A 25,130-nucleotide genomic window follows, 5' to 3' on the forward strand; every position below is an offset into this window, starting at 1 on the left:
AATCCAACCAGCTTCCAAGTTCTTGCATTTCCTCCATGGACACAGCAGGGCTGTCAAAGTCCATGGTTTTCTCACTAACCATCAGTGGTCATGAGGGTGTTAGATTCTGTGAGTATCAGACATAGCAAAAAGCTTGCATATGCTACTCTGGTTAGCTGGTTTTGATACAGAATGCTCCTGCATTTTACCTTTTTAGGGCCAGGAATTTAATACTATTGCTGTTACTAGGGAAGTCCCTTCTCCTTTTGCCTGTAATGGTCTGTAGAGTTTTGACAGACTAAGCATATGATTTATTGTTTGTGACATTTTCCAACCTCTTAAAAGTCCATCAATGAAATGTTGGAGTCCATTTGGTTAATTTTAGTGTGGCAGGAAAACATAGTGCAACACCCAAAACAAGCTCTCGGGTCCATCACATATATGGTGCTAATGCTTTGTGTTTGGTAAACAGAGCTAAGCTGTAGTATGGAACAGTTTGTACAGGGTGGCCAGCAGTCTGTAAGTTGTTGCTTAGATATCTTGCTTTAAGCAATTTGGCTTTTCTGTCATTAAAGTCTAGACAACATGTATAAGTCTTAGATACACCAAGTTGGTACACCTGAACTGTATCCAATGATGAGGTCTCTTAGTGGCAATGGAAGTGTCACTTATAAGCAGCAGCTTCAGTTCTTTTATTATGAACTGTCAAGGATCAAGCTCATCTACCTTTTCGGGTAGACCAATATTTCTTTAATTGTTTCTCTGTGCCTTGTTTTCCATGTCATCTACTTCTGACTCTATTTGAAGAGCATGGGACTGCATGCATATAAATTTGGGCCTGTTGCAATCTACTATCTTCCTGCTGGTAGAGTAATGTCTGCTGGATATTGTCCAAAAGTTAGTTAACAAATAAAAGTGGCAATCGCCCATCATGACCATCAGTGGAGTTGAAGTGCAAAAGCTGTGTTATGGTGTCCAAAGTTGATCTGATGTCATTATGGAGTTCTTGTGTGATGTCTGCCATGTTGGTATCCTAGTAGCAAAGTTCAACAGACAAAAAATGGTGGCATTATTGTCCATTGTGGTAAGTACCACAAACACAATTCAAACATTAGTGCAAATTTTGGGGTGGTTGGCTTCTTTTGAAGACATTACCAGTGATTCACTATAGTGCCAAGATTTAAGGTGACTACATGTCACATGTTCTCATGCACACTCCCCATGTTATCATGCTTTTCTTTAATATGAATGTACTAAGGCAAGTATTTTGTGTTTATTTCTTATAGCGACTACATTTGCATACGCATTTCATGACCGAAAAGGGTCACAGACCAGCTCACCACCTAGTTCTCAAATTGTAAAATAAAAACAAAAAATAAAACAAAGCTTCCTAAAACCAGATGTAGCAGGGAGCAGTGTAGGACATGAATACTTAGTATTTATCAACACTATCTATCCAGAGTTCATCTATAATCATAATGTCAAAGCTACAAATTTGAAGCCCATATAGTCTACCTCCAACTGAAATCACAGTTCCTATTTTTTTTTTTTTTTTTTTTTTTTTTTTTTATGATGTCCCTTATACACACACTAATTTCAAGATCAGGGTACCTCGAAGTAGGGGGAATTACTCTGAAAAACAATGTCAGACGTATCACATTCCATGCCATTATGTGTTTTAGACTATCAGTTAGTCAACATTGTCTTTGTATAAAATGGTCAGTAGACACTGTGGTCTTGAGACTGAGTATTTAGACATGACTGCATTAGGTGAAGTGAATGCACACCAATGCTGTTAGCCGTAACAGGGCACTAGGTACAGACACTGTAAAGAGCTTTTCACATTTCAATAGTGCCCATCCATTTAAACAAAATAGGCAGTGATTAAAGGGCAATTTGTATGAGCAGCCCAGATGGTTAGTGCCTTTAATTAATTTTTGGATGAATGTGAGTTTTTAAAGAACATGTTTCTTAAATGGGGATACCCATCAAATTTGGTCAATGAGGTTATGACACAGGTTGTGAATAAATGGGAGAGGGGGCACTTTGTTCCCATTTTAAGTGGGTCATCATGTACTACTGTGATGGATGGTATTTCTCCTTTTTACTCCCAAGAAGGCTGATCTCTGCAAAATAGGAATGAAGAGAATATGGGAAGTATTAAGTTTTTATGTGCATTTATTACTACCGTTAGTAAAAACAGCTATTAGGTTAGTGATATTCTTTTTAAAAATTGGGAGATTTTGAGTAACGATAAGGATATAAGTGACTTTTTGAGTGATAAACCTAATATAGTATATCAAAAAGGGAGTAATTTGAAAGATGTTTTTGAGTCACGTATAAGGTCGCGTGTAGAGGGGAGATGAAAAAGTGTGGGGGTTGCCCTTATTCCCCCATATTCCTGAGGCAGACTGTGTTAAGATTAACAATATGGATGTGAAGTTGTATGGAAAGTTTTCATGTAACACTGAGAAGGTTGCTCATTGTGCCTTATGCTCAATATGCCTGTTTTTATATTGGTAAGACTGATAGGAAATTCAGGAACAGAATATTTGAGCACTTAAGAGATATTAAATTGAAAAAGGTCACAAATGCACTTGAAAAACATTGTGCTGAAAAAAACTGATATTTTTTTTTAATTTACTATATTGCGGGATTAGATAGTTAATGATAGGGGTGGGGCATGGACTTTGATGCTGGAGAAGTGGGAGCTACTGTGGCAAATGCATTTGAATGTGACCCACTGGCCTGGCTTGAATGAATATGCCTCTGTTTCCTGTTTGCTAAAACTAAAAGCATTGGAGAGATAATGATTGTATTATTTTGCTTAAAATTTATTTTACTTATTGTGTGGCTTATTTATTAGTTTTTCAGATTTATTATTTATTTGTGTAATATGCCTTTAAAGTGGGGTGTTCATGATTTTATGAATGGGAAAGATTCATGCATTCCGACTGGTTGAGGTGGGGGGGGGGGGTGTTCTGGTTTAAACAGAAGTAAGTGATGGAGTTAAATTTGTCTGAGAAAGTTTCTGGATCAATAGGGAGAAAAGTGCTTATATTGTGGAATTGTGGAGTGTTTTTAGCAGATTAAAGTATATATTTTAATACAATCCTGTGGTTTTGGCAGTGGTTCCGCTTTTAACAGAGAGCACCTTGTTATATTTGTTTTATTTCATTGGTGTTTGTGAAAGGTTTATTCAGCGCAACACCTAGGCATATGTATTCTCTTGCTACACTGGCCCCACAACTGCAACACCCTGCAGCATAAAGTATGCATGTGTCCAGATGCTATTCAGAGAACTGTAATGTATCAGCATTTGTGATGTGGGTTGAGAGGTCTGAGACATATGTCCCAGCACCACCATAGGTTATGCTGTCATTATCCTTTGAAAGGTTCCAGTGGGGCAGGATTCAGCACAACAGGACATCACATGCCTGATGTCCGCAAGTTACCTGCAACTGATGGTGCTGGCAACATATATGTGGCACAGTTAAATGGCATGGCACACTGTCAGCCATGCTAACACTGTCTGTCACACACATTTCCCTCATATATGAAGTGACAGTGGTGGGGTAGGCTGGACGTATGGCATCACTAATATTTAGCACTGGACATCTTGGAAATATAAGTCCCACCCAGACTACAAAGGACTCACCACCACAGATAGCATCCACTAGCTACAGTGTCTCTGACGTGTATACACACACACACACACACACACACACACACACACACACACACACACACACACACACACACAGCGGAAAAGCATATCAGTAAATGTTGCTGTCATGACTGCAGGTCTTTTCTAGGACTGGGTACCAAAGTTGGAATCAATCAGTCCACGTCCACATCAGTGATCATAGCACAGACAGCAACTACACACTCCATATTAGAGATGGCAAGTGTGGTGATTTGCCTGCATGAGATGTGCAACAGTCACATGGACTGTGGGATGGCCTACAGAGTGACATGGCATATAAGGACTTGGAGCAAACATGACTGCTCAGGTCACTGGCAGACTAGATGGCATTCATTGGTGCTTCCATGAGGCATACAGCAACTGCCTTCCATTTTACCTGTGTGGGTCATACCAGCCATGGCTAAGGAAGCATCCAGATGTAATGGGGACTGTCACAAGCTGGGCTTACACAAATGTACACACCATTCAAGAGACCACCTCTGGCCATAGCAGCCAAAACATCTGAGCATGGACATTTTCACCATTGTGGTCTATGTTTTTTTCCCAGACTCTTTGCATGTGACATCTCTCCACTCCACCCACTCCAGTTCCTTCATTTTTATCCTCTCTTACTGTACTGGGTGATATAGCTGAGCTTCTCAATGGTCTCCTTTGGCTGTACACTTAGTAAACACATATGAACCTATGATTCTATCCCTTTTCCCTGTTGGCTGATACAATGCCATGCCTATCCATGGTTGTTGTCCAGGTGGTGGATTCTATAAATCTATTGGCTGCCAACATAAGACACCACCTCAAGGTTTCTGTACACAGTGCTATGCATCCAAACTGCAGAACATATTGATCCTTAAAAGTGCAGGACCACATGGTACATATTGTGAATATTTGTGAAACTGCAGCTGCACCCCACAGCTGAAGGGCATGATCCCAGTCTACCTCAACCTGCTACCATCAGAGAGTATACTACTTCCACCACCATGATAGTTCCTCATCTAACGGTACTGTTGTCACCTCTGACAAAGTGAACTTTACTGTCATTTAGACTCCACAAGGGTAATCTAAACAAAATTGCGTGCATCAGACTTAATACTGAGATGACAATTACATGCATACAAATTACATATAGCACATGCAACATACATAACATTAAGTTAGAATGTTATTTTACTACCTACTACTATAAATTACTATGTCTACAGTTTTTAGCAGCTGAGCGATTGATTATTGCATATTTATTGCATACTTATGTTAGAATAGCTAGCAGATAAATATTGCACTTGATTGACATTGTAAACAGATAACTATGAGTGAGTAGTTCATAATTTCTATTGCACCATAATGGTTTGACTGACAAGACAGTGTCAATAACCAGCATTCCCGAGATTGCTTCCAGAGTTCAGAACCTAATCGGCTGTGAGAAGAAACTATTCCTGAACCTGGTTGTTTTACAGTGCATGCTATGGTATCATCTGCCAAATGGCAAGCTTGTAAACAGACCATAGGCAGGGTGTATAGGATCACTGGCTATTTTCATGGCCCTGTTGCAGCATGTGTCTTATATAGACCATCTATTGCTGTGAAGTTGGAGCCTGTTATTCTCTCAGTGACCTTCACTACCCTCTGTAGGGCTTTTTGATCTACAAATGAACAGCCCCCATACCACACTGTGAAGTTGCTCATTATGATGCTTTCTATGGCACCCTGTAGATGATGATAAGGATGGAGGGTGGTAGATTAGCTTTCCATAACCTCCACAGAAAATGCAGGCATTGGTGGGCTTTCTTGACTGTGACTGGTGTTTAGTGACCAGGATAAGTGCTCCACAATGTGAACTACCAGGAATTTTGTGCTACTCACTATTTCCACCCTCTCTCAATTAATCATGAGTGGAGGGAGCTGGATGGGTTCTCCTGAAGTCTATTATGATATCCATGGTTTTGGTGATGTTGAGATCATATCAAGGCTGTACCTAGCACACCAGTCAATCAGTAGATTCACTTCTTCCCTGTATGCTCCCTCATCTTTATTACTGATGAGGCCCACAACTGTGGTGTCATTTGCAAATTTGATGATGTGATTGCATTAAATCTGAATATACAGTCATAAGTTAGTATGGTAAACAATAGTGGATTCAACACGTCCCTGGGGTACTCCTGTGTTAATTGTGATGTTTCTTGAGGAACTCTTGCCCACACATACTTTTGTGGTCTTTCAATCAAAAAGTACAGTATCCAGTTGCACATGGTTACTGATACCTAGATGGACAAGTTTCTTGATTAACTGTTGTGGGATAACTGTGTTGAATGCTGAACTAAAATCAATAAACAGCATCCTAACATAACTGTCCTTATTCTCCAGGTGTGCCATTGCAAGATGTAGTGCAACCGAGATGGCATCCACCGTGGAGAGATATACAAACTGTAGTGGGTCAAGTGCAGCTGGTAGTTTTGCTGATAGATGTTTTTTGACCAGTCTTTCAAAACTTTACATGACAGTGGATGTGAAGGCTACTTGTCTGTAATCATTCAGGCTTGAGGAAGCTGCTTTCATCAGTAGTGGTATTATGTTTGTATTTTTGAAGCATTTGGGTACTTTTGTTTGGACAAATGCCCGCAAGTACAGTGCTTAGTTGCTCAGCACAGTCTTTCAACACCCTTCCCAGGATGTTGCCTGGTCCACCAGCCTTTCTGAGGTTCACCTGTCACAGGGTTTTCCTCACCTCATCTAAGGTTAGACTGATCACTTCATCCTCTGGACTTGTTGGAAGTTTTGCTGCCTTTGAGCAGTTCTTTCCTCAAATATGCTGTAGAAGATGTTTAGCCTTTTCAGGAATTCTATTCTGTCCCACATTTAGCTGATAGTGGTTTGTATTCTGTAATGGTTTATGCCCTGCCACATGCTCCTGGAGTCCTCTGTTATCAGTGAAGTGGCTCTGGACCTTTCTTCTTTGCTTCCTTTATCCATCTCTTCAGATTTGCCCTAGCCACCCTGACAGCTTCTTTGTCATTCATTTTGAATGCCTCATTTCGCTCCCTCAGAAGCTCATATATCTTGCTTGTAATCCAAGGTTTCTGATCAGCTCTTATTATAATATTTTTGTTACTCAGCACATCATCTACACATTTGCAAATGTATGCCATCTCGTTTCTGTATATTTGTCTAAGTTAATTTGTTGATCAGTTGTTGCAGCCTCCTTAAATATGCTCTAGTTGAGTGTTATCAAAATAGTCTTGGATTGCTTTGATTGCTCCATTTGGCCACACCTTCACTTGCATCATAGTGTTTTTTTCTCTGACTAGTGCAGGTTTATATGCTGGTACTAGCATAATGGTGATGTGGTTAGAGTTGCCCAAGTGCGGATGTTGAACAGCTTTATATACCACCTTTATGTTGGTGTAGACTTTGTCCAAGTTGTTATTGCCCATGGTGCAAAACCCACATATTGATAGTAGTGTGGTAGTACTGATTTCAAATCTGTCTGCTTGAAATGTCCTGCAATAATATGTGCAAAAACTGGGTTTTTATTCTGTAGCTCACATACTGAGTTATGCAGTGTATTTAATGCTCCTTTACTGTTTGCACTCAGTGGGATGCATGCCACTACAATGCTAACACCACTGAATTCTCAGGGAAGATAAAAAGGTCTGTATCTTACTGCCAAGAACTCTACATTTTCAGAGCAGTGGCTGAGGAAAATCTTACTGCGCCAGCTGTTGTTTACATATATGCAAACTCCTCCTCCTCTAGATTTCCCACTAAGTGCGTGATCTCTGCCTGCTCGATATAGTATGAGCCCCTGCAGTTGCACTGCACTGTCATTGATATTACTATGCAACCATGTTTCTGTAATATGAAGGCACAATTATTTCTCACCTTGCTTTGCGATGCCATTTCCAGCCTTATGTAATCCATCTTGCTGTTCAGACAGCACACATTTTTATTTTATTTTATTAAAGTTTGATGACCAGGGAAGTCAACTGGGCCAAGAAGAGCCCGTTTTTAGTGGAGGCCCGGGGAGAAAAGCTCCACAATAATTGCAAGTTACATTTCACATGTTACAAAAGGACATAGGTCATACAGCTAGCTTTTACATTTGGTAGGAGTAGGGATGGTAATGCAGGCCTGAATGGGTTTACTTTCAGTCTGGCAGCAATTCCAGCCCTTGTTCCTCTCTTCCTTGATCTTTCACACCTTTGCCTTTCGTTCCTCTTCCAGTGTGTTATGGAAGCCCTCTTTATCTGTTTTAGGCATTTTGAGCCATGCTATAATAAAATACCAAGGTTGTTCAGTGCAGAGATTGTTGTAGGCCTCTCTGGCTCTGTAAACAACAGATTGGCCACCCAGCTGCATGAATTAAGTTTTCTTTGCTATAAGTGACTAAACCTTCATTTACAGTATCAGAAACTGCTTTTTCCTGTTTTTTCTGTAGAAAAGAAGGCAAGTACTGCACATTTCTCGATCAAGTCAACACAGCCACTGCCACACAGGGTGTTACCATTTTTTTTTTTTGTGTGTGTGTGCCTCACTCCACCTGTAGAAATGATGCTAACTGTGCCCTGCCCACTCTCTAGCCTGAGTAGGTAAGGTGATGTCTTTTGCACAGCAAGGCACCGCCAAATATATATATTTTTTGTGTGCCCCACCCCAGCTGTAGAAATAATGATGACTGTGCCCTGCCCACTCTCTAGCCTGAGTAGGTAAGGTGATGTCTTATGCACAGCATGCCCACTGTAATGCATAGCCTGCCTATGATAATGCATGCATCATTATTCTCTGTGTCTCTATCATGGTCCATAGTCAGTGCCTCAATGTATTCCACCCTCCTTTATCTTGCAAGGGGTGTTGCTGCAGCTCATTCCTCCAATGACTTTTCATCTAATCTCCTCTGCTGCTACAAGAAGTCTCCATCATGAAGTACTATGATGTTCCTATATTGTATCTGCTTTGTTACCATATTGTGCAACACGATGCACATTGCAAATTTCTAGCTGCAGGTCCTAGGTTTGTACTATGCAACCAGATGTATTCAAGCAACACAAGCATGACATTTCTAGCATGCCATTTTGATTGCTTACATGTCCCCCAAAGAACAATTAGGTAATAAAATAGTTGTGTTCACAGAAATGGGAGACTACACATTCCTCAAGTCCATGTGTGGACAACACATCTACTAATTCCTGTATGGTGATAAATAATGTCTTGTTTACGGAGGTGATGGTATGTTAGCTGCTGGCAAACCAACCAGCATCACACTGAGTGACCAAGCTAAACTGAGATCCCAGTATTTTTACTAAAGAGTTGCACCTTCCTTTTGATGTATACTGTACTCTATTGTGAAGGTAAAAAAAATGCATCCCTCCAAATTTGGTAGCTGAACACAAGTATGCACTATGTGCATTGGCTCTGACAGCAGCCACTAACAACTGCTGTACACTACAGCTGTTGCTGCTCTTGGAATATTGATGTTAGTGAATCTCCTGTATACCAACAAACCCTAGCATTCAAAATGGATGAGCTCTGCAGCACACAGGACTGCATTTATAAGTGTCTCAATCACTCCACCATGTTTATTTTTTCATTTGTATATGCAAGGAGTCTCATCTGCATGCTATTATAGTCACCTGCATACCAAAATACATTATTTCACGCACTATGTGATCATGTGTCCCTGAATTGGCCCCTCCCTTCACATTGATGCTCATCATACTACTTCACTTAACACTATTCACTTAATGTTTCTGAATGCCTCCCTGAAGATGAATCATAGTGGAATACCTGAAATTTTAACTTCAGTTACATTGCAGTTTAAGAATCCAAACCATTTGGCAATAAAATAGCATAAAACAAAAACACACACACAATGCCATTAAAGTATATCAATACAGTACACCTAAAATTCATATCCCAAATATACAGTACATTTCTAGCTTAATTAATTTCAATTAATTGGAACCGAACATTTCATTAAACAAGAGATAATATGAATTTGTAGTGAACCCTTCTACCCATTGCTGGCCACGGAACCTCAAGTTTTGTCACTGTCATACTGTCTTTTATTTCAAAATAAATAGTGAGTTTATTATTTACAGACATGTAATAAATAATACAATCAAAATTAATTAAAAAAAAAGGCTATACAATCACTTAGCCCTGTTTTCAGGGAGCTGCCAGCGAAATAATGTTAATTATCCCCAAGCTGTTTTAAAATATGGGAGTCATTCTATGCCCCATTTTGTGGTTGTGTTCCACATGAGAATGATTTCTCCCCAAACAAGCAAAATAATTAAACAGGCTACAATATAGCTACTAAAATCTGGATAAAATCACGTTGCAAGAACAATCTCTTGTTACTTAATATTACCTCATAATTTTGAGGCTCATTGTTAGTTAATGATTCGGCTATTAGACTGCAATTTTTGCTAGGCTACTCTAATATAACTCCAGACTATATTAGATGACATGTTTCTGTATTTATACATTATTCCACAAAACTACTTTAACAACCAAACTTTACTACTGCAGTAAAAACTTTACTCCACGCAGATCTCATTCGGGTGTAGCTGAAACACTGTTATGTCATTTCCATATATCCCATGGACCCCCACTACAGGAAGTTTAAGGTATTACGAAGTGAAGACTCTAGCTTAGCTGGGTCTTTGAGTTTTACTGAATGGTCTGTCTGTGTGACCTTTTACCCCTTTGTTTGGATTGACTAGCTTTACAGATAATACATTCTTGCAAGTATAGTTTTGGGCAGGTAGATCTGTAACAGTATAAGGCTATATCACAACTCCTCTAAAATTTACACACATTTAGGATGACAGACCCATCTGTGTAATACTGTGATCCCAGAACTTTTTATTTATGCATTTGCACCTTCCTTCTGATGTGTACTGCACTCCACCCTGGAGGTTAAAAAAAAAAAATTGTATCCCACCAAATTTGGAAAATTGACAAAGTATGCAGCAATGTAGCTATTACAAAAATAAACTTCAGGAAAACAGGCATGTTGAACAACCGTTATATAATCTTTTCTCTGGTTCAAAGGCTATAGGACTTCCACTTATGCTTCAGTTTTTACCATGCTGCATCTCGATTCTCACAACATACTTTTTTTCTCTGATGCTTAGCTTAGCAATATATTTTTTACTGAGTTTATACACTCATTGCTTGCACATTCTGGGGAAATAAGAAACGTTAAAAAAAAAAAAAAAGTTTTAAACTACACCATGTAGTGTGTATGGTGTACGTTATCTCACTCCCCTTTCATTCTGCTTCTCGTTCTCTCTCTCTCACTTTCCCTCACTCTTAACATACTTTGGGTAACCATCACCAGTGCAAGTAAACATTTAGTACTGGCAAATGCCTGTTTTTTTTTCCAAACACAGACTATATGCAGGAATAACAGCATGATACAAGTAATCTGGTAATGCTTGAGAAAAGGGTAAAGATTTCATAAATACGTCTACACAAATACATCTACTGAGTGCTTTGTCTTTTTACTTTTTCAGCAAAGATACATCTGCAAATATTTATTGATATTTCTCATGACATTATCTCTTTCCATAGACACAGTTAACAACCAGTTTAAATTTTTTACTAAAAACTGACAGAAACATTCATTAACATTAAACATACAATATTTAGTTTTCCCAAAGTAGTATTTTTCAAGAAAGTGCTACACATTCTGGCCACTTGCTCTGAATTTCAATGTGCTATCTGTTTTAATACCACAAGACTGGGAGGAATATAAGCAAATTGAGTACCATAGCATTTTACTGTGCGGCTAAATACAGGAGGGCATATTTTTTCTTTGAATAAACAGGCATCCAAACAATAATAATACAAAGCAGTGAAAAGAGAATAAGAGAAACACAAAATGGCTCATAAATGAAATTTACAGAATATGAACATGGGTTTCCAAGCTCAGTACTGTGCACTGTCAGCGCTATCCAAAAAATCAAAGTCACTATTTGGCAGGACATATTCAGAAAGGAACAGGACCCTCCCCAAAAAACCTTGCAAGTTTGTGTTGTAGTATTCTGAAATCCAGCAGAAATGTTGCACTTGGGAACTAAAAATGCACCACAAAATGTCAGTATATAAAGTAGGGGGCATATTGGCAGGACTCCTTGTGCTGAAATCTCACATTCCAATTAAAAAAAGTTCAAAGACCTGTTCACAGAACGATGGTACCTCTGATAAGATAAACATTTATGCAAGAGTAACAAGCAAGAAAAGATGACATGAGGACTGTAATCTTTTGCAGCCTGAATCACAATATTTGTTCCTGTAAGGCATTCATATATTCAGTAAGGAAATATATGTGTACAAGTTCATGAGAAACTGCACAAAGGAGCACCAGAAATGTATACATATCTATATAGCAAAATGCTAAGCAATCAGAGAGTCCTGCATTATTCAGTGGCCACAAAAGCTGCCATATCCGTCTGTGGTTTTGTTAGCACATGCGTTTATATGTGTAGATGTAGGCTTTACAGTTCGGGCACGTGTGTGTTACATCCTTCAAATCATCAATTATGCAGGGGACCAAACAGCATCCCAAATCACACCTGAAAGAGAAAGATATATTTTTATGTACAAAGCAGCATGCCCAACTTAAGAAGTAATTACATGACCTCACTAAAATTTAGCTGCAAACACGAACTATGAAAACAGCAAATGTGGTTGTTTATTAGATGGGGATAATATGTTAGCAACTGTGTCACTATTTTGGGTTAAACACACTTCATTACTCCAAAAAACTGAAAGAATCTTATAAAAATGCAGTTGGCATTATCTACAGTCACATGACAATGCACATATATATATATATACACACACACACACACACACACACACACACACACACACACACACACACACACACACACACACACACAATACAAGAAAGATGAAGCCAAGTTAGACGTGTCACTGTGTAATACCTTAAACCCCCTGCATTAGAGGCCATGGCATATATGCAAATGACCCCTTAAGGACACACCAGTGTTTCAGCTACATGGCTTATGACTGTCCATGACTTTTTACTTCTCACTTTTTAAATCTTTATGGGTACATTCAGGCCAATAAAGCCAACCCCCACTGGTTGTAGACATGATGTTATGAAATTTTTCATGATCTTATCAATACAAATTAACTGAATTGTTTGACTATATTTTAGAAACATGGAGCTTAAAACCAGGCTTGATGTCCATAAGCATAAGGATGCCTGCAAAACATACCAAACAACATCCAAACCAAAGGGGAAAAAGGTCACACAGGCAAACCACTGAGTAAAAACTCCAAGAAAGACACAGCCAAGCTACAGTCTTCACTGTGTAATACCTTAACCTTCTGCTCCCCAACATCAAAATGAGAACACACACACACAGTACCACCATTAGGCTACATCAACCAAAAGAGGAAATTCCTACAGCCAGAGGCAGAACTGAACAGAAGTTCAGTTGAGAATCTGAAGGTGAAATGGGAGATGCTGTACTGGGTTGTTACCAGGTATATGGTAGCTGTAAGAAGGACAGGCCCACTGCCAGGAGGTAGCAGTGCTAAGTATATTACATTTAAAAAGAGTGCAAATGATTCCAGTTAAATGGTGTTCTGTCTTTACATTCCCAGATCATTAAGGTCCTCTAACACAACAGTCTGCTCCATACTCGTTTCGCTCTCCATAAAGCTGATATCAAAACTTGCACCAACACTATCACATTTACAGAACAAACACCAGAAGATGATATAACACTACTACTGCAACATCTAGCAAACCTGACTGCAATACCACAGGTTATTTGCTCACAGAACAGATCTCTTGTTGTTTGGCTAATAACAGTACAATTCCTAAATACTGGAGCATACAGTAACACAGTGAAGCATTCAGCCAAAATGTTTATGTATACAGTGTAATCACTAGTCCTGGTAACTTGAATAATTATTGGATGCAAGTCTAATGTGACGGAAACTCCATCTGTCACATCTTTAATACTCTGTAAATGACTAAGTGTTGGGTACTTTTACCCTTCCCTGGATCAATGCGTTCCTTTCACCTGCTGGTACGTTCTGTATATTAGAAAATAATAACAAACACTTCTTGGTGTTACTGGGAAGCATGTTTGTAACTCTCTTCATCTGCTAATTCGGGTTCTCTGTCAGAAGAGTGAGACCTATAATTCTGAGTCCCACAACTAAGAAAAATGAAGCAAAATCACCTAAAAATTTTAGTAAATCTCAAAACTTGCAATAACATTAGCATTTTTGCAGGAGAACTTCACACCTTGCCAACAGCATGGGTAGAGGCACTCCCTTCCTGCACCCTGCTACATATATACATTCTCTCTTCACATCTGCACCTTCATTCTCATTCTAAGTATCACAACCAAAGCCCTCAGAATTTCATGGGGAACCTATTTATTCATCTGTTTTTAAGAATGTTCTATGTCATGTGTTTTTCCCTTCACCTGCTCCATAGATAAATTATTCCCTTTACGAATCACCCATTAAAAAAATAAATAAATAATAAATACATAGAATCAATCTAGTTTACAGCCTGCTTCCAAACCTTAGCTTCAAAAAGCTCCTAAGCCAAACATGCATGTGGGTGTACGGATCTACTTTACAACACTGAAATTCTGGAATCGAAAATTTCATTTTACCGAGATGACAATGGCGAAGAATAATAACATATGGATCTACTTTAAAATACTGAAATACCATAATGTCAAATTGCAGAACAACTTGAAAATACTAACATTCAGAACACCAAAACAAACTTAATCAGTTTTTCTAAGTTTTTGCAGGGGGCATGTCCCTGCCTGCACCCCCACATCCCCAGCAAATTAAATATACCAACTCTGAGATAGCAGTACATTTAGGAAAAGGCATGAACAAGATCATCCACTATTGTTCAGTAAACACTGCCAATAGTGCCTGGAGTGTCATACATAATGTCCGCCATGTTGCATAGGTACATTGTACAAACCTTTAATCACAGACCTATACTTACAAAGAACTTAGCAGTAATTCTTCTGCTAGTTTTCTCATTAAGTTTGTTTTGAATGTTGGTATATTCAAGTTTCAGTCTTGCAATTCTTCGCCATTGACGTCTCAGTAAAATGAAATTTGTGATTTCGGAATTTCAGTGTTATAAATTGGATCCGTGTGTGCACATATGCCTGTGTGCATACACATATATAAGCATACACACACATTTCTTTTTCTATATATACACATCTACATACATATATACAGAATTATCTCTCTCAATATTTGGGTCTACTTAAATATACATGGGCGTACTTCAATTGATCTAATAATAATATTGACAGGGTTAATATATGCCCTTTCCCCAGTGTACTGTGATCTTGGAGTTGGTATGTGAAAGTAGCAAGGGGTATGGGAGGTGCAGGGGGATGAGCCCTACTGCAAAAACATTGGTTTTGGATATTTCTGTCGATATTCTGGTGTTTAGACATTTTTGGGTAGATACAATGTAAAGTATACCTGTATATAAAATATATATATGGATCTACTTCAGACTACTGAAATGCCATAACATCGACTGGCAGAACATGGAGACGAAAACAACAAAACTTTACATTACCAAACATTCACATCGCCATAATTTTTCACCACATAAGTAAACACTTGGCCAACAGTACATAAAAAAACAAACCGAAGCAAATAAAACCCACCCAAGTGGGGGCTTCACCCACCACACCCTAATAACTAATATACCAACTCCAAGATCACACTAAAGTGGAGAAAAGGGCAAAGTTCACCATGTTGGCTAAATGTTTATTTAAGCAGTGAAAAATTACGGCAATGTGAACATTTGATAATATAAAAAGTTTCATGGTTTTCGTCTCAATGTTCTGCAATTTGACATTATGGTATTTCAGTATTTTAAAGTAGATCCATATATATGTGTATATATATATATATATATATATATATATATATATATATATATATATATATATATATATATATCAAAGAAATGAAACTGGACAGGAGCAGCTTAATGAAACTCATAACCTAGCTTTGCCATAGGTCCAACAGGCAATAATTATACCATTCTACTATTCCCTCCCTGTCCTTTAACTCTGAAAAAGGCTTTACTATGGGATCTGCAGGAGACAAGTTCAATATTTATTTATTTATTTATTTGACACTTGTTTACTGGGGTAAGTCCGACTGGGCAAGGGTCTTTTTCAACAGAGGCCCAGGGAGAAAAGCTCCACACACACAAAAAAAAAAAAAAAAAAAAGTAAATTATGTGTCTTACAAATGTATACAGTTAACACACAGTGTAATATTTAAAAACATATACTAGCTGATTAAGATAACACACAATAATAGTAGGATATAAGCAAAATTGAGGACATAGATACATGAATGCAACTTAAAGTTGAATAGTCTCCTGTTTAGAAACATCACCAATGAAGGATTCACTATGTCTTCCACGGTGGTACAGCAGTAGCGTTGTTACCTCACAGCAAGAGGTTCTCCCGTTCGATTCATGGCTGGGCTTGGGAGTGCCTTCTGTGTGGAGTCTGCATGTCCTCCCCGCGGTTGGGTAGCATTTGAATGACATGTGTGCATAAAATGGGCGTGCCCTCATTGAAGGTTGGGCGTCGAGCTGGCACCTCGGCAGTTCGTAAAAATCTACTGCCAATCATTAGCAGACCGGAGTTCCGCTGTGGTGACCCCTTGCCAGGAAAAAGCCGAAAGACAAACAACAACAACCAATGAAGGATTCACTAACTTTCAATAGATGATCTGTAAACCAAATAAACTCTGTTTCACTACAAGCAGGAATACCTTAAGTATATACAAGTAGAACAATATTTATTGATTACCTCTCAGATTTTAAGCAAAATAAAACTAAAGCTACTTAAAAAGAAAATTATAAACATGACACAAAGTAAAAGGGAGAATGCTTTAATCAGAAGCTAGAAAATCCACAGAATTGCAGCTAGCATTTTTCCTATAAACAGATTTCTTCACACTCACTTTGTTATGATTAAGAAAATCATAACAATTATGTTAAGCACCAGCAGTGATATGGGGGTTGGATGGTCTGTGTCAATTCAGCACTATTCCAACCACAAGAAATATTTAAAAAATTTCTAATTAATCATCTGGATGTAAGCTTATAGCCCCATTGGAGGAAAGAAGGTTAACAAACTGACCAATTAAGGGACATTTGGTCAATGGAAAGTAATCAAAGGTTGGGAACCAATCAAAAGCAAAGATTTATTTCCAGGTAACCACGTTCTGGTAGGGGCAGAAGAAGTTTAAAATGTACAGAGAGAACTCATCTCAGTATCTTAGGGACTGGAATAAGGCTGCACAAATGTGTGATCTACTTTGAATATGCTTTAAATATTGAAACAACTCTCGGAGCAGAAGCTGTCTGTAATTATTCTGATCGACTAAGACTGCCATTGGTACCATTCACTAATAAAACAGAACTTAAACTGGGCAAAAAAGAGTTAAGGATAGGTCATCCAGCACAGTCTGTGCCTCTGGTCACTGACTTTCTAGTTGGGCTAAACTTTTTACAAACAAAAATGCAGAGAGATCTAATAAAGGTGTGGGATGTCTAGTAAAATGGACTGGTGTTAATAATTTCTAACAGAACAAAACATTATCAGTGCAACAGCAATGCCTTCTAAGAACGTAAAGGTATAATTCTCATGAGGATAAAAGCCGTGGAATTTCACTATTTAATCAAAGGCGAAAGGAACACACTCTGTGTATTAAAAGAAACAGCAGAGGTCTATTACACAAAAGAGAGGAGTGCCTAAATGTAATGCTTAATATAATGTGGAAGACCAATAAATCGCACCCAGATGTAAAAGGTCAGTGTTGTCCCATGGGCAGGCTATTAAAAGAGCATGATTAATGCCCCTGACAGACTCCACTGAACCTCAAGCTTGTCTAGAGCTAAAAGCTAAGGGAGAAGTTGTTGGCAGGGTTGCACTAGCAGAAGAAAAATAGCTGACCAATCAGATGTAAGACCTGTAATTCAAATAAACAGAGTTGAAAATATAGCTCATGTAAAATGAGGAATTTGTCTTACTTATTCACTCATCAGAAGAGTGGACAGCAAACAAATAGACCCAGGAAATTAGGGTTAGTAGCTCTACCTACTCCAAAAGATCTGTCACTAGTGCTGTACCCCCATGGTTCAGTCCTTGGGCCACTCCTCTTTGGCATCTCCTTCTTGGAGGTCAAAGCAAATGTTAAGGGTTTAAAGCTGACCAAGTTTCTAATGACAGTAAACTTTGTGCCATAATAAAGTCTCCAGAAGACACCAAACTATTCTAAGAGGACCTTTCTTAAGCAAATTATTAATGATTAACTAATTAGTGATTATTGGCAAAAACACTGTCCCGTCCCATAGTGCTATTTTAGACAATACCAACCTGATAAACCTTCCAACATAACAAAACAAGCAAAGGAAAATATGTAGTTATTACTGATTAATGCCAGGAGCCTGAACAAGAAACTCCACTGCCTACAAGCCCTTCTCACACTGGAAAACACTGACGTCTGTGTAGTGACTGAGACTTGGTTTAAAACAGTGGTTTATAGTAGTTTATGGTTTAAAACTATAATGCTTTTCTCACATTTAGACCAGCTACTGCACAGAAGCAAAAGGTGGAAGTGTTTCAGTCTATGATCAAAAGAGACTCACATCAAGGCTGGTAAAGCAGCCTGATTAACTAAAGCTTCATGTCCAAATAACCATCAGACAGGTCCCATACCATATACTAGCTACCTACAGAACTCTGTCTATGAAAGCCACAACACCTATCTACAGGAACAAGAATCATTCAGTATTAAACCCAATACAATTTTCCTAGATGATCTAAACTATCCAAGTATAGACCAGGAAACCTGCACAAGAATGGAGATTCCTGGACTGTTAATAGAAGACGCACTGGAACAATTAGTCAAGTGTACCCATTAGAGAGAATAACATCGTGGGTTGTCCTTACTAATATGGGAGCATCTTGCATCATCCCTTGTGTGTCTCTATTACTTGTTATGTCTGACCATAAAGCTGTCTCCTTTGAAATAAAGCTGAAAACAGAGATCCCTCCCATCCAAGACACCTTTAGAAATTTATTTACGACAAACCACCTGCTCCCAAGTGACACACTAGAAAGCTTCAAATCCTTGCCAAATCCAGTTAACTCCACTGAATACACAGAAACATACACCACCGCACTACACCAGCATGTAAACAGCTGCACAGATGCAGCAGCACCCCAGAGGAATAAGTCCAGGGAAAACCCCAGAAACAAACCCACAAGGTGCAACCATAACAACAATAAAATGAAAAGCATTTTCACCAAAAGCACAGAAGAGTAATTCCCAGAATGTTAGAGCCCCTGTCATTGAAATAAATAAAACTCACATGCTTAATAATATCCACCAAAGCCACGTTTGAGCCTAAATAGCTACCCAAGTCAAAGACAATCACAAGGCCTTTTTCAGTTAAGCTTACAATCTCAAAAGCACAATGCATCAATGCACTCAGCTGATTGTGAATGATGTTACCTACACTTAGGCTGAACATATAGCTAACTTACTAGCCAATAAATTTAGCTCTAACTTTACCCCTCTCTCCCCTCTGTATGTACCTCAAGATATACCTGAAACTGGCTCACCTCCAATTATCACTCAAGTGTTATCAACAGCTAAATATACTGTACTGATGGGAGGACAGAGACCTAAATTTTGACCAACATGTGTCTATTGTTTTTGAGAAAGTCATTCTATATTGCACAGCTTATAAACAAAGGGATGTCACTGTCCCCCTTTACTTGGCCCTCATTAGGTCAGTCATTGAATATAATGCCCCTTTTAGCATGTATCTGTCCAGAAAAATGCAACATATGGGACTAAACAACATATACTCGGTATCCTACAGACTACTAAGATGTGACCTGTGTCTGGCATACAAGACATCCTTCAACCCATTACTGATGGATTTACTGCACATCAGCAAGTCAAATGACATCAGAAATATGTGGTATTTGGATCTAAATCTCCTCTGCAACATCAACAGAATGGTTTGGAGGGTCAGGTACGTTTTGTAGAGGATACCGCTGCTATAGAACAGACTCCCCATCCACATAAAGCAGAAGTTCATCCCTGACTATTTTCAAGTGCAACTTAGATTTATGGATGGGAAACATTAGGCAGTCCCTAAATGTTTTATGCCATGCATGGGTCCTCTCAGATTATCTATGGTATGATCCCAGTTATTCCTATTAGGGGTAATACAGAATTATCAACTATGGAATGGGTAAGACCAATATATAATAGGTTCATAGGTTGGTACTAGGCTATAAGCCCTAGGGCCTATACAAGCCTAGCCATAACAATTCCCTGGTTATTTCTTCCCACACTATTTACTTCCCTGGACCCCTGTCAAGCAGGGCGACTGACGTGATCCCCGGGATGAATTTCCTTTCTCCCATCCAATCGTCAAGGTTCCTTTTGAAGAGGACCAAAGAGGCACTCTGCTTGACATGTATGGGCAATCTATTCCAGAGTCTGGGGAGTCTCTGGCTCAGGAACCTATCCCTCCAGCATGTTTTGTTTATTGTGATGACAAGGTTTAGCTCCCTGGAGCATGTGGCTCTGAGGGATTAGGATTTCTTTAAGCGTAGCATGTCTAACAGCTCTGGGTTTGACATGGCCTTGTATGTTAAGCAAAGATTGCCTCTGAGTAGACGATATGCGACAGAGTATAGCTGGAGTTTTTTAAGGCGGTCAGCGTAGGGCATCTGCTTTAGGCCTGTGATTCTTTTAGTGAGGTATTTCTGTGGCCTTTCCAGTTGTTGCAGATGTCTTGAGAGGTACATACCAAACGGGGCATTGTATTCTATAATGGGTCTAATGAGGGATGAGTACAGTGGGACAATGACCTCCTTTTTTCTGGATGAAAAGCCCTTAGTGATGAGGTGTGCCACATAGAAGGATTTCCTGACTGTTGTGGCGATGTGGTTATCGAAGGTGAGACCGCTGTCCACCTGTGTCCCTAAGTCTCTTATCACACTTTCAGTGTTAAGTGTACTGCCACCTATATGGTAATTCATGGATACATGTTTTTTCCCAAAGGGGATAACTATACATTTCTTGGCATTGAGCTTGAGCCCATGGCTCTGGCACCAAGCATCTGTTTCTGTAAGGCCCTTTTGTAGAGTATCCACATCATTTGGGGATTCAATAATGGTTCCCAGTTTGCAGTCATCTGCAAACTTTGTTATCCAGAGTCCCTTAGTGTTGGCCTGTAGTTCAGAGAAGTAGATGCCAAACAAGAGCGGTCCCAGGACTGAACCCTGAGGTACTCCACTTGTCACTTGTCTGGAGCTGGATTTGGAGTCGGCTACTTTTACAGTGTGGGTTCTATCAGTAAGCCAGTTAGCAACCCATTGGGTGACGTAGGGATTAATGCCCAGCTTAGTAAGTTTATCTATGATTCCAGAGTGGGGGATGGTGTCAAAGGCCTTGGCAAGGTCGAGATAGGCTGTGTGGACCACCTTACCCTTGTCCATGGCTCTGGAGACTGATTCGAAGAAGTCAATCAAGTTCAGGAGACAAGATCGGCCCTTCACGAACCCAAATTGGGTGGGGTCCAGTGTTTGAAGGTTGCCAATGTCTTTGTTTATAAGTTCCATGATAATACGCTCCATGGCCTTGCAGATAAGGCTTGTCAGACTGATGGGACGGTAGTTTCCAGGATCCAAGGTGGATCCCCCCTTGTGGAGTGGGATAACTGTAGCTGTGCGCCACTCAGTGGGTATGAAACCTGAGGTGAGGCTATGATTAAACATGACACTTAGGTGAGGTGCCAGTTCATATTGTAGATCATGTAGTACACAGCCCGGGATGTCATCTGGTCCCATAGATGCTGTATTCTTAGCTTTGGCAAGTGCGTTTTTTACCTGTGTGGCCGTTATTACCGGAATTTGGCAATCTTCCGGCATTGAGATGGGCCATTTAGGGGGTGAGAGGGGGGTGAAGTTGGCACTGAATCGATCTGCCAGGATATTGGCAATATCCTTGGGATCAGTATATTTAATGCCATTCTGTTTTAGCTCAGAGCAGATCTGAGCATTGCCATTTAGATTCTTGACATAGTTATAGAATGCCTTGTGGATGTCTTTGAAATCTTTGGCAATTTTATTTTCGTAACTAGCTTTGGAGGATTTTATGAGGGATCTCAGTTTCTTACTGAGGCTGGTAAGGAAGGTTTTTGCATCCTGGGATTTTCCTCTTTTCTGCAACAGTTCTTCCTTTTGTTGTAAAGTTTGTTTATGGCAGGGGACCACCAGATTGGCTTCTTTTTTTTTGGATGAGAGCATCTTGGTTCTCTTTGGGATGGCATGATTTATGCATGAGTGGATGTGCTCGTACAGTGCCTTAGTGTAGGATTCAGCAGTTGAACTTTCAGCTCCCGTCTGCATGGGTGTCATGAAGTTTGTCACTTCTGACTTGAGTAGCATGAAGTTGGCTTTGGAGAAGTTTTTTATGGAGGTTTCCTTACTGGGGGGGTGGGATGTGGATGTTAAGGATGATTAGCTTATGGTCAGACGTGACTAACGAGGGAGGTGACCATAGGTGTGGAGCATCGATTTCCCATGTTGGTAATCAAATGGGATAGGTTATTTTGAGCACAAAAAGGGAAGTTGGCTCAGCTTAAAATGGACCACAAGGGCGGCTAGTCTAGTACTTACCTTTGAACCTATAAACAGTAGGTGTCAAATCCATGAACTAAAACTAAATTCCAAGAAATGTATAATTGTATCTTTTGGATAGCATTTCACTGACAACATACTCCTGAAAGTTGATCCTGTAGTTAGGGATCTGGTAATGTATGTTGACAACAAACTGTCCTTTGATCACCATGTATCCAACCATGTATCCACTACTGTAAGGAAGTCCTTTGTCATTGCACAGCTTATATCTAAATGTATGGCTTCCAGGTCCAGGACTGTAATCATTGCACTGTACTCTACTTGTGTCAGGACGATCGTTGAATATTACACCCCATTTAGTATGCACCTGTCCAAACGCTTGTCACAACTGGAGTAAGCACAATGATTTCAAATAAAATCAATCAAGGGCCTAAATCACAAAAACTATGCAGACCATCTCAAAATCTTGTCCTTCTTCTTAGTATCATACAGGCTATTAAGATGAGACCCTATCCTGTCAGACCTACTGCACATTTGTAAGTCCACTGTTAACGTTAATACCTGCTCAGGGGATCTCAATCTCCTTTGCAACATAAATAGAACATGCTGGAGGGACGGGTATGTATTACAGATAATACCTATGGTCCCAACTTCCACTCCACATAAAGTGAAGTACTTCTCTTTCTCTATTCAAATACAGTCTGGATAAATGTATGGGAAACCACAAATTCACCTTGGTTTAACACCCATGTGTCTCACGGATAGGAGCGACGAGTAACTGTCCCACATATCCTTGTTCTACCTGTCTCTGGTTTATTCATATGCAAAATATAAGGGCTAAAAATTACAATGGGAATCTAAGACTCGACTTCTTAAGATCCTCAAAGGTCATCAGCCTAGTAAGTACCTATGACCATGTAAGAGTGATTACCTTACCTAATACACACCAAAGTTCACGAACAGCTGTGCATGTAAGCAGCTTACTAATGAGATGGGAGATGGACAGTGGTAACTAAGTGGAGAAGTAACAGCCTATCATGTAGTCAGAAATGCCAAATCCTTAAGTAGAAGGATGAAAACAATGTGAGCTTAAATAATTTTGGATGAAAAAGGTGCTAAGTATTCCAGAAGGGAGCTAGATCTGAGGGGTAGCAGAATTACCTTGGGTTGTGGTACTTGAAAACAATGGCGCAAAAATCCTTAATTAGAAAAATATGTATTTGATCTTAACTGCACAGTCAAGCCATGGCTCTGACTTAAAATAGGCTAAGTTGATAACATAGTAGAGGGTGCAAAAAAATGAACTTTTAATAGAGAAAGACCAGGTGAAACAAATTATCTTAAAGCACATTGGAGAAAATACCAGTGAGAAAGATAGCCTTGATAATCCCACAGCCAATACTACTGACTTTAAAGAATTTGTTATTCAAGGTCAAAAGCTGAGAAATTTTGAACTCAGAAAGTCATGAAATTACTGCTGTAGTGACGTATCGGATTTAGATATAGAAATTTGCTTGGCGTACAATACGGGAAGGTAGGAAGGAAAGAGATGATAAAATACAAGCACTATAAAGGATTAAGAATCCATTAGGAGTATACTTAAGGAAAAGACTGGGAATACTGCTGGTTCAATTATTTTTAGGGTATATTTAGTTAACGTTTCACTGGACTACTGAGTACATTCCAGTCTGTCATGGCTATGTCAGACAGGAGAGCATAATGAAAAATGAGCAAAGTTTTCTAAGTATGCTATTTTGTAAAACTGCTGCATCTGAATATTTATAATATATATAATTAAAATAAAGAAAGAATTAATGAATGAATTACAATGACGGACGGAAGTATCATCAATGACCACTCACCTCAAACCATCTGTACTACAGCAGTGCCCTTATGAAAAACTGGCGTCAAACAATTATTAAATTATGGAAACTACCTTGAAAGGGAATAATCTTAAGTGTTACGCTCTAGATAACTCCAGACTGATAAAAAGGAATAAAAATAATAAAAAAATGCAAATGAAACTATAATCTTCCTTACGTCCAGAAATGCGGCCGAGTATCACAGAACTCAAAACTGGTTGTTTATCAATGGATCTACCTGCCATCGTAGAACATACTTTCACATGGAGTCCAGGGATGATGAGAGAAGCACAGAGGCCCCTCCTACTTACCCTTACTCATTTTTGCTGACCCTAACCCTACTCCCCCGACACTAAGCCCAGCCCTACATCTGATGCTAATAAAAACTTTTTCCATAAATATACCACTTTTCAGATGATGTTTGGGCTAGGTTTTTTATCTGGAGTTTACCAGTACAGGTCTTTAGTGGGAGAGAAGTATTCAATGTTGTGAGATTAGCTCTTAGCAATAATTCAGTGCTTTTTTCCTGTTATTTTAGGTTTGCTCTTTTGCATTTTTAATCCTTCATCATGCAATTTTAAATATATATATATATATATATATATATATATATATATATATATATATATATATACACACACACACACACACACTTCAAAATAATGAAGTACAAAAGCAATGAATGGCAAAACATCAGCCCAAAACGACTGTATAACAAGTCTGAGATGGAATAACAGTGAGGAAAGGGCAAATTCCCACACCTCACTGTTGTACGACTTCCCACAAAGTAAGGACAGCAGATGCTATCAAATAAATTTTCAATCATTTCTGCCCCCTTCCCCCCACATG

At 39.1% G+C, this 25,130-nt stretch overlaps 1 protein-coding gene across 2 annotated transcripts in view; it reads right to left on the reverse strand.

Moving 5' to 3' along the window:
* Positions 1–11,163: 11,163 nt before the first annotated feature.
* Positions 11,164–25,130, reverse strand: part of CDIP1 (cell death inducing p53 target 1) — a 300,130-nt gene continuing 286,163 nt past the window's right edge. For both annotated transcript variants that reach the window (XM_044089467.1, XM_044089468.1), the window contains exon 5: positions 11,164–12,258. In XM_044089467.1, coding sequence (XP_043945402.1) covers positions 12,147–12,258 — 112 coding nt within the window. In that variant the 3' untranslated portion in view covers positions 11,164–12,146. The remainder of the gene's footprint in view (positions 12,259–25,130) is intronic.

The sequence above is a fragment of the Protopterus annectens genome, chromosome 12.part0 (assembly GCF_019279795.1).
Source record: "Protopterus annectens isolate FY-2018-M chromosome 12.part0, PAN1.0, whole genome shotgun sequence".
Classification (NCBI taxonomy): Eukaryota; Metazoa; Chordata; order Ceratodontiformes; family Protopteridae; genus Protopterus; species Protopterus annectens.